Source organism: Papilio polytes, unplaced genomic scaffold (genome assembly GCF_000836215.1).
Source record: "Papilio polytes unplaced genomic scaffold, Ppol_1.0 DF822845.1, whole genome shotgun sequence".
Taxonomy (NCBI): domain Eukaryota; kingdom Metazoa; phylum Arthropoda; class Insecta; order Lepidoptera; family Papilionidae; genus Papilio; species Papilio polytes.
Genome location: NW_013526359.1, coordinates 3848798 through 3862496, shown reverse-complemented (window position 1 = coordinate 3862496; position 13699 = coordinate 3848798). Strand labels below are relative to the sequence as shown.

At 34.4% G+C, this 13699-nt stretch overlaps 1 protein-coding gene across 1 annotated transcript in view; it reads left to right on the top strand.

Moving 5' to 3' along the window:
• Positions 1 to 831: 831 nt before the first annotated feature.
• The window catches only part of LOC106105340, a 17339-nt gene continuing 4471 nt past the window's right edge, over positions 832 to 13699 (top strand). The window contains exons 1-4 of the mRNA XM_013285631.1: positions 832 to 847; positions 1336 to 1421; positions 3989 to 4008; positions 4693 to 4695. Of these exons, the coding sequence (XP_013141085.1) occupies positions 832 to 847; positions 1336 to 1421; positions 3989 to 4008; positions 4693 to 4695 (125 nt within the window). The remainder of the gene's footprint in view (positions 848 to 1335; positions 1422 to 3988; positions 4009 to 4692; positions 4696 to 13699) is intronic.

Genomic DNA, 13699 nt, shown 5'->3' with positions numbered 1-13699 from the left:
GTGCAATGAGACGGACGGCGTAATCGATCTATTCCCTTTCTAGCTCCATTTCAAAATGCACTTTCTCCTTGGATCTACATTACGTCCGTAGAAAACATTTGTATCCGTCGTTATAACGAATCCAATTAGTTCTTGACCACATACAAAACGATAAAAAAAACTTATTATCTACACTATTATAATAAAGCGTAAACACACACTTCTTTGTTGCCTAAGATGTCAGCAATTATAGCACATTTTTGAATAATTCTTTTCTTAATAAACAGGGCTACACTTACGTCACGCTTTGGATTATACATTTTCATGCCATTAAACTTAAGAGGGTAAATATTTGGGATAAAAACCCTAATGTAGGAAAGAGACCATAAGTTCCTGCCAACATCAAGGAAGCAAAATTGCCATTGTAAGGTAATTGGTACTTTGACATTTGCAATTGAGTATTTGAAGAATGTAAACAATAATATAAAGTTTTTATAATTCCAATCGGATGAAGCCGTACGGGAACAGCTAGTAATTAATAAAAATCCAATTGCGAGTGACTGTTAAGTAAATAAGAATCGATAGTCATAATACATACAAAACCTACTTTTAACAAACCAACTAGTCAACAAAAATACAAACTTTACAGTAGTCAGTTTTATCCTTCGTAGAGATATATCTTACAAACAGCAAGCTATAAGCAATCCTTTCAGGCTTATCACATATCGTTATCAGGTCCGGTACGCGCACGCCCGCTTCCAAAACCGCAATCCCGGCAGTACGACGACCCTGACCTTACTCCTTTTATGTTAAGCTAGCACTAAACCATGATCCCATCTGAAACATGTGATGATGCAGTCGAAAGATGGTACGCGGTAGCTCAATAAAAAGCTGTTTACTCTTCTTTTGAAGGCCTCCACGTCTTATTTGGGAGCAAAAACCCCTCCACTCCATTAAAAGCCAGTAAGTGCACTGAAAAGATCGATTTTACTATCGATCTAATTACGATATTAAAGCCAACATTTTACGGATACTTTATTTTCGATGTAACTCCAATGAGGAAATCTACTCTAATAAGGCAATAATCAAACTAAATAAAAAACAAAAGACATTCGTGAGTTCCTTAACTCTATTCGTATTCAATAATTTATTCTTAGATAAATATTGATGTTTTCCTAGTATATCTAATAAATTTCCCAACACTGACATGTTTGTAAGGAAAGAATGTATAAATTTTATAGTAATAAAAAATACGTCAATACAGGACCAAAATTTATTGAAACAAAATAGACGGAATAAATGTCTTCTAAACATGATTCATATTTAATAGTACTTATGTATAATTTATGTTTATAGCAAGGCCTATTGATATTAAATCTAGAATTATTATCAAACAACAAGCTACAAACAGTCTGCAATTGGATGGTGCTAATAGACTGCAAGTAACATAGCCAAGTCATAACTAGACCGAGGTTCAAAATTGCACCACAGCATGGGAACAACACGTAACAATTGAGGCATCATAGTGCGAGCATTGATTTTCAATGTCGACTACAAATTAGTCGGGATTTCACAACTTTTACTTTGTTGGCTTCTTTTGTTTTCAATGCCGAAACTTTAGAGAACCTTATTGCTGTCATCTCATTCCCTTTGTCAAAACAAAGACAATAATATTTCTGTTAAGAGACTAAAATCACTGCTACGATAAAATACAAGACAATATCTACTTTAATATTCTCATGGCGTTGAGCTTCTTTAAAAGTAACAGTGATAATTACGATATTTCAATTATTATAAATGCGATTGTTTGGATGGATGAATGTTTGATCGTAGTCTGAAAGAACACATACGCTACTTCCTAAGTTTTTTTAACTCAACACGAACGAAGACACGAGTAAAATCTATCCACATAAAGTACTATACATTCAAAAACCAGGCCGATTATTATAAAAACATTCTAGAAGTTTCAATAACATTTTGATATAACGGAATAATTATATCAATATTGATTGACTCTCGAGCTTATTATAAAGATAATCAAAATATAAAGCATCGGGCGATTATATGTAGAATAAAATACGGATACAACCAGTTATGACACGGCATCCATTGGTCGGAATGTTAGGAATCCTAAACACACCTCGGTATCGCCGAGACACAGATGCGTCTAGGTTATGCACACGCTACATCCGCTTCTTAATTTATATAAACGGCACTTAATACCAGTATATTAAATAAAAAAGCCATATTATACGAAGTCATAATTTCCTTCTTGGTAAAAGCAAAAAAATATTACGCGGAGGGGCCATGTGATATGAAAAAGGGGGGGAGATAACCGCCAGGAAGACTATTAATAACATATTGTTTCTATACACAATATTTCCATTTTTCAAAGATATATTTTAGTACAGGTGACGTTGAAACTATCATCAGTTAAAAAGTCGTTCTGGCTTTAGTATTTTTTTTACATTGCTGCGCCCTATGCAACTGTTTATAAGCAGTTTACCTTCGAATCTAAAATCGTATCACAGCGTAATATTTTCCATTTTAGGTTTGATCGATAAATCTGCAGCACAATTTATTACAGTGTACTAAGCAAACTATAATACAGCATAGAGTTTATTCTATCTCCTGTAAAGTAAAAATATCAGATGCAAGTAAATCATAAAACACTAAGCACATTTTTACTCTATTCTTATATTAACTTTTTGAGGATTTGGGTATTATTTTTATTGACACTTCTATATGTTTATAGGTCAACAATAGAGCACGTATTCGCAAAGCTGTCCACTGTCAACCGCTTGATGTCAATGTTTGTGAAGAAACCAGGTCACAGGCGACGGCCTTCAAGGTCTTGTTCATATGAACGTATTGATATTTTATAGTCATTTTCCTATAAGTCTTAAACATCTTGTTATCATAAGGATATTTGTTACGCAATATTAAGAAATTCAAGTAAAATCGTTTATTATCCTTAACCACGACCATATAAAATTAGCTCCGATAGAAATTGTAATTTAATAGTTACTTGATAAGCATTCTGACGCAGAAAGGACCACGACTTTGTTTTTTAAAAACAAACCATGTCCTAAAGTGGGACACATACCTTTCATGTTCTCTCGACATAATAAAAAGGACATAACATTTTATCGGCTAGCAACACGGACACATCCGGGTGGCAGGCGATGTCCGATAAACCAATGCGCCCAAAACCTCACGATTATACCATTATGTAATTTAGGCAGACAGACGCCGAAACCTGCGGTCCGGCGCCTGCGGGATGCTGCGGCCCTTACCATTGTACTAACTTAATTTGTAAACAAAAATTATAAAATGACCTTCACACTTTGACTCCGACTAATTACATTTTTACTCTTACAATTTTCGTATAAGCTGTACCGAAAGTTTTTTTTAAATCATTACTTTTGTAATATTTCGTTCTGCCATTAATATTAACTGTCTAATTTTAGAAGATATTTATAATTAATTGGATTAAACCATAAATTGCTGGAATAGTTTTAAAATAAATCAGCTGATAGTAGATATAACCAATAAGTTAATGTACTCGTACATATATAATTTACATAAAAGGTCATTGCCATGAATACTCACAGTTAACAGATTTAAGCTCTATTCTTCACGTTAACTGGCAAATCACAAAACTACACAAGGCAATCACATTTATATAGTTTTTATGGATTATTTTTAATGCAAGAAAAAAGTTTACTAATTCATTACTGATGATTAAACAATATGTTTATAAATTTAATGACCAATACCATTGGAACGTCTGTACACAGAAATAACATATTAAATAAATATATATTATTTGCTAGACCATCACTATATTACTGATATAACTTGTATATTTTGTAACATAAAATTCCAGTATAAATATCAATGCATACAAACTTCACACTGAACATACAAGCACACAAATAACCGATCGAGAACGAATCGAATCGATACAAAATCGAGATCCGTTAGTAGGGGTCGTTGTTGGCGGCAGAGTTATGAAGTGGTCAAACGGTCAAAGCCGAGCGCCGCGGTGTCGCGGAATGCGGTACGGACGCGTCTCGCCGACACCGAACTCGGCACAAACATGATTCCGAGAAAAGGACAACTAAACTCGAAACTCGTGCACCGGTACCACGACGGCGATCACAAACCCCCATCTTGGGGGAAACCGAAATTATTGACATTTTTCTGTTAACATGTCACATATACACATAAGTTAGCATGGTAATCAACACATAAAACGAAGAAGCTATACACTGCATACAGATGGGTCTTAATTCAAAAAGAATTCGCTGAACAATTGAAACCAAATGAACATGAATCATTGAGGGTCAACATGTGACGATAATTGCTTCAAAAATCGTAAACAATACCGCAGTAATCTGATGTTCGTAGCTGTATGATTGTTTTTATTTCTTTACAATTTTCTTGCTTACTAAAGTATAAGTGCTATAATAAATATACACATTAAATAGCACCCAGAATACGTGACTTAGTAATTGTCATATAACCGATACATCCGCGACTCGAGACGATACTACATTAGTAAAATATTCCGATCATCTTAAAACAGACAAACAGAGATATTAACAGAGGTCACTGAACATAACAAATTGTGTAGAAGTACTTAATTTTTTTTTTCTTTTTGACTGTGATCTGGAAACACTGTTGACTAACAAAGCTTATTAAAACAAGACTTTCCTCGACTAAATAAACTGGTCAATGGATAAAAATCTTTTCGTAGAAATTCCAATGAACCTTACATTATAACGTTTATCTACGCGGATGTAATAAGGCTGTCAATAAAAAAAACAAACCCCCAAACAAATGAGTCAAAGCGAGGAAATCCCTGACATTCTTCAACAGTGATCGTCGCAATGACAAGTTCAAAGGTTATTTCTCTGTTTCATCATATTTTGTTATTTTATATTTCACTAGCTTTCGCCCGCGACTCCGTCCGCGCGGAATTAAAAAAAGAAAACAAAATCGAATTGCCTATGTGTTCTTCCTGACAATCCTCTAAGTCCATGCCAAATTTTATCGAGATATGTCCAGCTGTTTAGGCTACAAACTCAAACTAACATCCATCCATCTAAACTTTCGCATTTGTAATATTAGTTAGATTATTCTCAGCATCACATTTAACTACCTAAAGCGTAAGTGGTAGCAGTTCTCCAGTGACCAAAAAAAAACATAAATGTTATACAAAAAAATGAACAAATACATAGTTTATACCAATGGTTGTTATGTAACAATATTTTATAGTTACAATAACGTATTTCACACAACATAATTGGTTTTACAGTAATAAAACTAGTGAGAAAGATTACTAAAACAAGTAAAGTTAAGAAAACAATTCACATCATAGAATATAAACATTCCGACGAAGAACACGAGAACTTTTTAAAACATTTCCACTAAATACAGACACTGCATTCTGCATGTTTCCATTGCCTAAACACATCTAAGAAAACATTACGCCAACCCTTATTTCCCAACATATTTTATACTAGCTATTGCTCGCGACTTCGCCCGCGTGAAATTAAGAAATAATAAAAACATAGCCTTTGTGACTCAGTGATAACGTAGGTTTTGAAATGAGTAAGAATTTTTGAAATCGGCTCAGTATTATGAAAAATACAAATCATTCCTCTTTATAATATTAGTACAGATATACTCTTTATAAGTTTAGGCAAGGGTTTCGTAAATTGAAACTAGTAAATCAAATAATACAAAACGATTCATAGCGTAGTTTCCTTTGGAATTACCAACCACGACCTGACTGCTATAATTAAAGCCGCAAAATTAAAAAATTAAAAAGTCAGGGAATAAAATATTTACAAAATAAAACGAAACAAAAACAATGAATCAAAGTACTCAGGCTGAGAACACGAGTGGACTAAAGTGTGTGACTAGTGAATTCTTACGAGACGACAAAAAAAGATCCGGGATCGCTCTTGAGATGAGCAAAGATTACGAGTGATTTTATCATATAAGAAAAAAATCATAAGGATTTATACACGTCACTATAAATAATTTGTCTTAACAAACACTGGCATAACATGGACTTTTGGCCAAGAGCTAAATATGTATCAGAGTCCACGGAAATATTTACAAATTGGATTATGTCCGACCTCTTTCAATAAGTCTATTATGGTAGTTAAATATGATTTAAACACATTACTCAAACTTGACAAATAGAAACCTATAATTATTAATATCTTATAAAAGCACAAAAACATTTTTGACTAAGATTAAAAATAAATTATACGCACTACATTTTTAAATATAAAAAAATCGAATAGAGACGTTTAAAAAATCTCACAGTATGTATCAACCCTAAATTATGCAAATCTGATCTCAGTTCCCGTTCTTGTCGACGGCGACCTTCCGAGGACGCGGCCGGTGTCGATGACTCGCGCCGCAACGACATGGGTCAGGCAGACGTAAACATTTCCAGCTGCTATAGTTTCGAGGAAGACAATATTTTTAGAATATGACTGTATAATTTATACCAATGGTCGGATTAACATTTAAAGCTTAGATACGATTTCAAAATCTTGATCAATAATAAAACATTTTGCTGAAATAAAAAGGAATACAAGTCATTGATTTCCCCACATAGCTTATTTGCATATAATGTAAGAGAAATTCAATTTATAGCATATTAGAAATTTAGTCAACTTTATCTCATTATGAAACTGCTCAGTAAATTAAACAACACTTTTATGAAAAAAATAAATAAAAACACAAAATTAAATATTGCCTACTCATAATTATTAACAATAATTTTGGTAATAAGGGCTATAAGCCAGGCTGGGCTAATATGTAAAAAAAAATATAAAAAAGATAATCATTATTTTTTAAAAAAAGTAAAGTATACTGTGGCTGGATCAAGCAAAGACGGACCTCGACACTAACAATAAAAATGAATTCACTGCAATATTTAAGTTAATCGACCTTTATAAAACGATTATAAAAACAACTAATAAAACACATTTTGGTATTTAAAAATCGAGAGCGCACAATTTTGAAAAACTTCACAATTTACCTACATTAGAACAAAACTATTCAAGTACATCACATCACGTACGCACTCAATACAAACAAGATGAGTACATCGCTCAAGTTTAATAAGTGACATCCGTTTGCAGGGAATCAGGGTCCTCCCATCGATTTCGTATCGATGTCGTCGTGGGTCTAAAAGCACGACACGCGGCGAGGCGGCGCGGGGACGACGCCTGCCTCTGTGTGCGTCGCCCACACGCCAGCGTCGCGGTGTGCGTGAGCGCTGCGCACGCGCTTACGGCAGAGTATTTACACCGGCGCCCCCTACCACCTCGGCCACTCATGCGCCGAGCAATCTACCGAACACACGTGCACCCCACCAGTGTCCGGCGCTGCGACCCCACGGGACCAGCGACACATTCCGCATCCGACAGCCGCCGCACCAGCCTGCTATGTGCCAGTGATCCCAGTGACATTAACAGTGAAGTGAACTGACATGTGCAATTAAGAAGTGCAAGAGTGTTTATCAGCCGCAGCCTCAGCCGTTATCAGTCAATGTAAGATATATTACATGCTTCGAGATGTTTATTATTGTAATGCATGTTAGTAGACGCAACTCAGGCCCCCGACCCAAATCTCACGGGCCGAGACCCGTACAATATATGACCGGTAGACAATGCTCGTATCGCGACACCACTAACTTAAAATTTCTCATAGCACAGCCTTCAGTGCAATACTCAATGACGCGACGTAGAGAAACACCTGTGAGAAAATACAAACAAAAGTGTTCGGCCGACGGATTGTCGTCGCTAGCTAGGCTACATACATATATTGCAATAATGCAAGCAAAGGCTAAACCGCGACCCCACGACATTTATCGTAAGCTATAGAGTCAGGGATAATGGAATGTTCTCGATGGTAATGAGCACTGCAAATATTATTCACGATATACTCGCGATGTGCTAATCCAAACCTACGCGACACTCGACCGCGAAGCGTATGTATTTCGAAAATATACACTTACGACTTTGATAATAATCCATTCGGAAATCGATTCAGCAAGCATCTTTCAGATCTGTGACTTCGATAGCGAATTAATAAGTGCGGTTTACGTTATTACAGTGTCAAATTACACACATACACAAGACGGAGTTCTTAACATTTTTTTTTTTTTTAAATAATGAATACAAATATTCTTAAATGTCGCAACACTAGCTTAGTCACTGCCATAAATATGCACTAAGTTAAAGACCGGCAAGTAATATTGACCTTTAGCGAGGAATGGTACAGGATGTTATAACGGGAGAGCGTATCTACGTGTAGACAATGCTAATTAACTAGGACCGGTACTCTTAGTTACGTGAGTCGAGCCTTCATTGACTAGAGCCAAATAGCAATTCTAATTTTGTTTAACGTCATTCGCCTCATCGAATTCCAAAGCGAGTTTTGACGAAAACATGCATATTAAAATATAAAACGTATAACATCCGCGTATTAAATATTTCACGGTAAAATTTGAACGCGCAAATCCAATCGATTCTGATCTTACGGACGAAAGTAGCCCAATAGGCGATGAAAGTCGAACACGGTCTTAACACAAATGACATAATACCAGCAGGTAACGAGTTGATATTACAAATAGTCGTACCAAAAACTCAATCGTGAGCATTTAACACAAAAAAACATCAAGGAAGTAACGATCAATAAACGAATAATTGTTACACGAACAAATCTTAGATCGTGTGAAAATAAATAATTCAAACGAGGACACGGCGAACGAGTGAGATAATAAAGTCGACAACAGGAAATCTACCTTAAAATACCTATAGAGTTAGATGCCGATATCGATAGGCAAATATCGTCATGAACTTATTGGCATAGCAATTTCCAATTCAACTCACTGCGGTTTGAGTCAATGTAAATCCGCAACAAATGTAATTGACTTGTACGAACGAAATGTATTCATTTTAATACACATACTTCATGTTTAATATTAGTTTTCATCGAGCGACGTGCAAAAACAACTATTTCTAACGTGTACACTTTTTCATAACATTACCGCTAGTATGTCATTAAAGCTTCGCCTCTGCGAACAAATTATATACAGAAAATTATACTTTAGAAAAAATACGAAAGCGACCGGTTTCTTTTACTGAATTGTATAGAAAATTTTCGTATATGTACAGACTTTGACCTCGCTCCAAATCATTGTGGGTTCCGAAAAATACGCTTTTTAACGCCCAGTCGTGTATTGCCAAATTAGACGTGAGCTTGCCGGTTAAACTCAATAACAATTGCGTTAAGAGATATCGGACTAAAGCCTGTTTAAATTCAATATAAACTATTTCTGCTTTCTATAACTAAACACTTATAGACAAAATTTGAACAAAAACAACTTCAGTTCTAAAACGATAATATAATGCTAATCAAAATCTATAATTTAATAATAAACATGGCATTAATAGAGATGAGAACAAAAAGCGAATACAATAAAAAATATTATAATTGTTTGATTCTAGTATAAGCGTGACTGCATGACTGCTATATTTATATTTCAATCTGATCGTATAAAGAATTTAGCTGGGATTTTACGCTATAGATAGAATCGAATGATAACCAAGATTACGTCACCTGACCGTATGTCCGTAAACAAAAAAACGCATCCGGCTAGGATGAGATGCGAGGCGATGTTATCAAACAGAGAAAAAAATAACCAAACTCAAAACCTGTTAGACTCGTCCAATTTCGAAGAGAGCAAGGCTGTAGATGGCTACAAACAATGTAAGCAAGAGTGCAATTGTCGCGCGAGCTAATCTAAACAATGGAATCTAAGAATAGAATGTAGACTTATCGCGAAAATGGTGAAAAAAGCCTTGTAACCCTATAACAAATGCCGGTTGCAAAGACAAATTACAAAACTGCGCCATTTAAATTCAGCTTTCCTCAAAACCGAGCGAAGGACTCCAGCTGTTAAGGTTGTCTATTCGCCACGCTCCGAAAACCACCAAAAGGTAGCCAGAGTGGCGGAAAACTTTTGAAATATATTGCACAAGTGACTCATATTAAACAATATGGAAATTACGAGCGACGATTATCTGATCAGTTAATTGGCGTTTACTTCATTCGAACGGTGCGAGGGATCCCCGCCCACCCATTCTACATGATCCAAATATTCACTTACCGAAGACCTCTATTAGATCATTAAAATTCTTACCTATAACAAAAGAAATTTCAATATTAATTACCATCATAAAATTTCAAACATTTATTTAATTTGTATTCTAACATCAAAATAGTTGTACATATTGAATAATGAATAGTACAATTCTCGTTAAGGAAGCGTGTAATTAAATTATCAGACGACAGTGGAAAGTTCAAAGCTAACGACGCGCCCACGATTTCTTTTCGCTTTTGTTCAAATCATGTGAAAACAACTAGACGTTTCGAAACTGCGTAATTGCTATTACGGCTCGTACATGAGAACGAATAATCGACCATTATATGGAAGATTACATACAATACGAGATGTGACCGCTTTGCAAACGTAACAATCATGAAAGTCACAACAATGAAAAGAAAGCAACGCTTACATAAAAAACTGTCGCATACAACAATAACAATAACAAAACATTACAAATTATACAAACGCTTTTATTTGTTTACAAAGACGTTCAGTTTCTTATTTTGTTCATACTACTTACAATATTTAACTTTTAATATTTTTATACCAAATATTCTAATAATTCAGCTACAAAAAAACCTTATAAACATTACAGCTCAATACGTTACGCAAGCTACGTAAAAAATAAACCTTGGGTTGAGTATAATAAATATCTACAATAGACACATGGAATAGTTGGAAACATTTGCCTGGCCCCGGGCGAAGGCGCGTGCCTACTCCATACCAGTCACGACACAAATCAGAGCAATTTTTTATAACTTGACCTTACTTTGCATACCGGTGCAGTGACTGAAACCGCGAAACGCTGACTATAAACATTAATAATTATAATTGTATAGCCGGAATTGAGATTGCGAAACCAGCATACATTTACCAATAAAAAAAATGACGAAACCTGTATATTATTATAAAAAATATATACACGTAACGAACTCTAACATGGATGAACTCGGGACACATATGTAATATAACCATACGAGTATATTCATTTAGTTAATTTAGTTTCTATCGTGTTAAGCAACCGTGAATTTAAAAACAAAAACTAATTAAGACAGATAATCTAAACTGATTAAGATGTAAAAGAATTAAACTCCCACATTAAAGATTACGAGATTGTTTGGAATTCTTATGAATTTATTAGAATAGCAGTGTTAAGATTTAGATTCTATGACGCAGCGAACTGAACAGGCTATGTAAGATGCGTTTGCCTTGACCCTTGGCGCCTTTGCGACAATAAGCCCTGACACTATTAGAATATATTTCGATCCATTCAGTGATTCTAAGTGATTGACGAACACGATAATTTACCCATTTACGCAACATCTATTGAGATTCATCAAGATTAAAAACTAATCAGACGCTCAGCGTGAAGGAATTAAATTGAATAGGAAAATAACGCTTTCAAAAAGTTCCATTCTACTACTTATTGAGATCCAATTCCGTAAACAAACATATCTCTTAAAAGACAGGCTGACAGGTGATTTAAAAACATTTTATGCGCTTTACATTCACCAGATATTATAAAGCAACAGTTCAAGGATTAAAAGATATCTTAGTCATACTGAACGTGGGTGCACTACTCTTTGTCTGTGAATAATTTCTAATTAACCGTGATTAATATAAATTCGTCCCGCCCTCGAAGTGACTCCGCGAATTATAATATAGAACAAGTCAAAGGACACTACTTCATGTGACTTTAAGTAAACGGCTCAATATAACCAACATGACTAATATCAAAAAAGGAAATATTGGATTTTTGTATGTATTCAAATATTTCAAAAACTACTGGACCGATTTATAAAATTCTTGCACCATTAAAAAGCTATGTTATGACTAGTAACATATTTATTTTCACTGTGATCTTTAATTTCTCGCAGGCGAAGTCGCAAGCAACAGCTAGTTACCAATAATAGGATTGATAATGACTAATTATCGCAAATATGTTAATGCGTATAGACTTCAGTTGGTAAAAACTGAAAGAGGAAAGCTGTACTATATATAGTATTGAATTATTTTTGAATGGGGTTCATTTAATCTTATTTTTTAATCTATAAATTGTCATGTAAAGTGACAGTCGTTGAAAACGCAACATGTTTGTGAAACCAACATGTCCTGTACAATCTGGCAGTAAATAAAGGCCATTGGAAAGTTAGCGGGCAGTCCGGCGCTCATTGAATACAAAATACAATACGAGACATTTCTCAACCTGCGCGACTTCAAAAGAAAGTTTTGGCATCTGTTACGAATGTGATTGACGTGAATAAAACATATATTTTAATTATTAATTAAAAATATTAAACAATCCATTAGAGCGTTAGTTAAAAAGCTTACAAGGTCGTAAAAACTTTGCAATCAATTAAAACTATGCAATTTTTATATCAGTTTTTAAACTACCAAGGAAAGTCATCACATACATACGTCAGAAACAATCTCATAGATTTTTACGAAGGTGAACAAGTATCGGAAATGAAAGGATGCTCAGAGATGCTTCGAGGCAAATGTCAAACGCGTTAACATTTGGTGTAAATCTACAAACTAAAGCCGCTGCAAATCTTGCTATAAACTATAGAGTACATCTTCATTACAGTCATTAAAATGTTAGATATTGTAACACCTTTAAAAATGAACAATGTGGCCATTTTCATTTGAAATCACAAGCCAGTCCTCACAATGTATAGCAAAAAGTCATACACTAATCAACCGATATTTTACTGCTTGAAAACCTTAAATAATAACATTAGTGATATATTGGAACCTAGTAAAACGATAACTTTGTACATAATGCAAGATTAACTTTATCTATTATATAGATGATACATCATTTTCTACTATTAATTTTTATGCTAATAGACTACAACTGTCTCAATATAATTGGTTACGCAATAACTGTTGCGGGGACATTTGAAGAAATTATTGCGGGCTTTATAAGGTCGATTTTAATGACACAAGTGTTATAGCACTTGTACTTAACTCTCATTAAAATTACTTAACTATAACCCGCTACTTCGTATTTTACATGTCTAATAAGTAAAATACAATATGAATAAAATTTTAACTAAGAATTTATGATTTCTATTGAATTTTAATGCACCATTGAGTTTTAAATTTTAGCTCAAAATATCAAGCGTGACTTGAAAACATTGTTACTTGGTTATTTTTTTATTAAATTGCACACAATATAACCATTCACCTATTACACTTTAGCACAATCGGTTCATTTAAAAAGTCAAAGGCCGCATAAATAATATTTCCAACGGTATACAATTGCAAACGATTAAATTGTTTGATACGTTTGGCATAGCAGTTTCGATTAATATTAAAATTGAGTGGAACGATTACGCGGCTCGTGTGGATATCGAAGGCGAAATCGAACGGATAAAATGCCTTTCACAGATCCAAGCACAGCCAATGCCTTCAGATATTATGACAATAGTTTTTTACAAATTTACAAGCCTGATCTCATTTCGTAATAACTCACGAATACGTTTATGCGAGTCTTTACACAATTTCCAC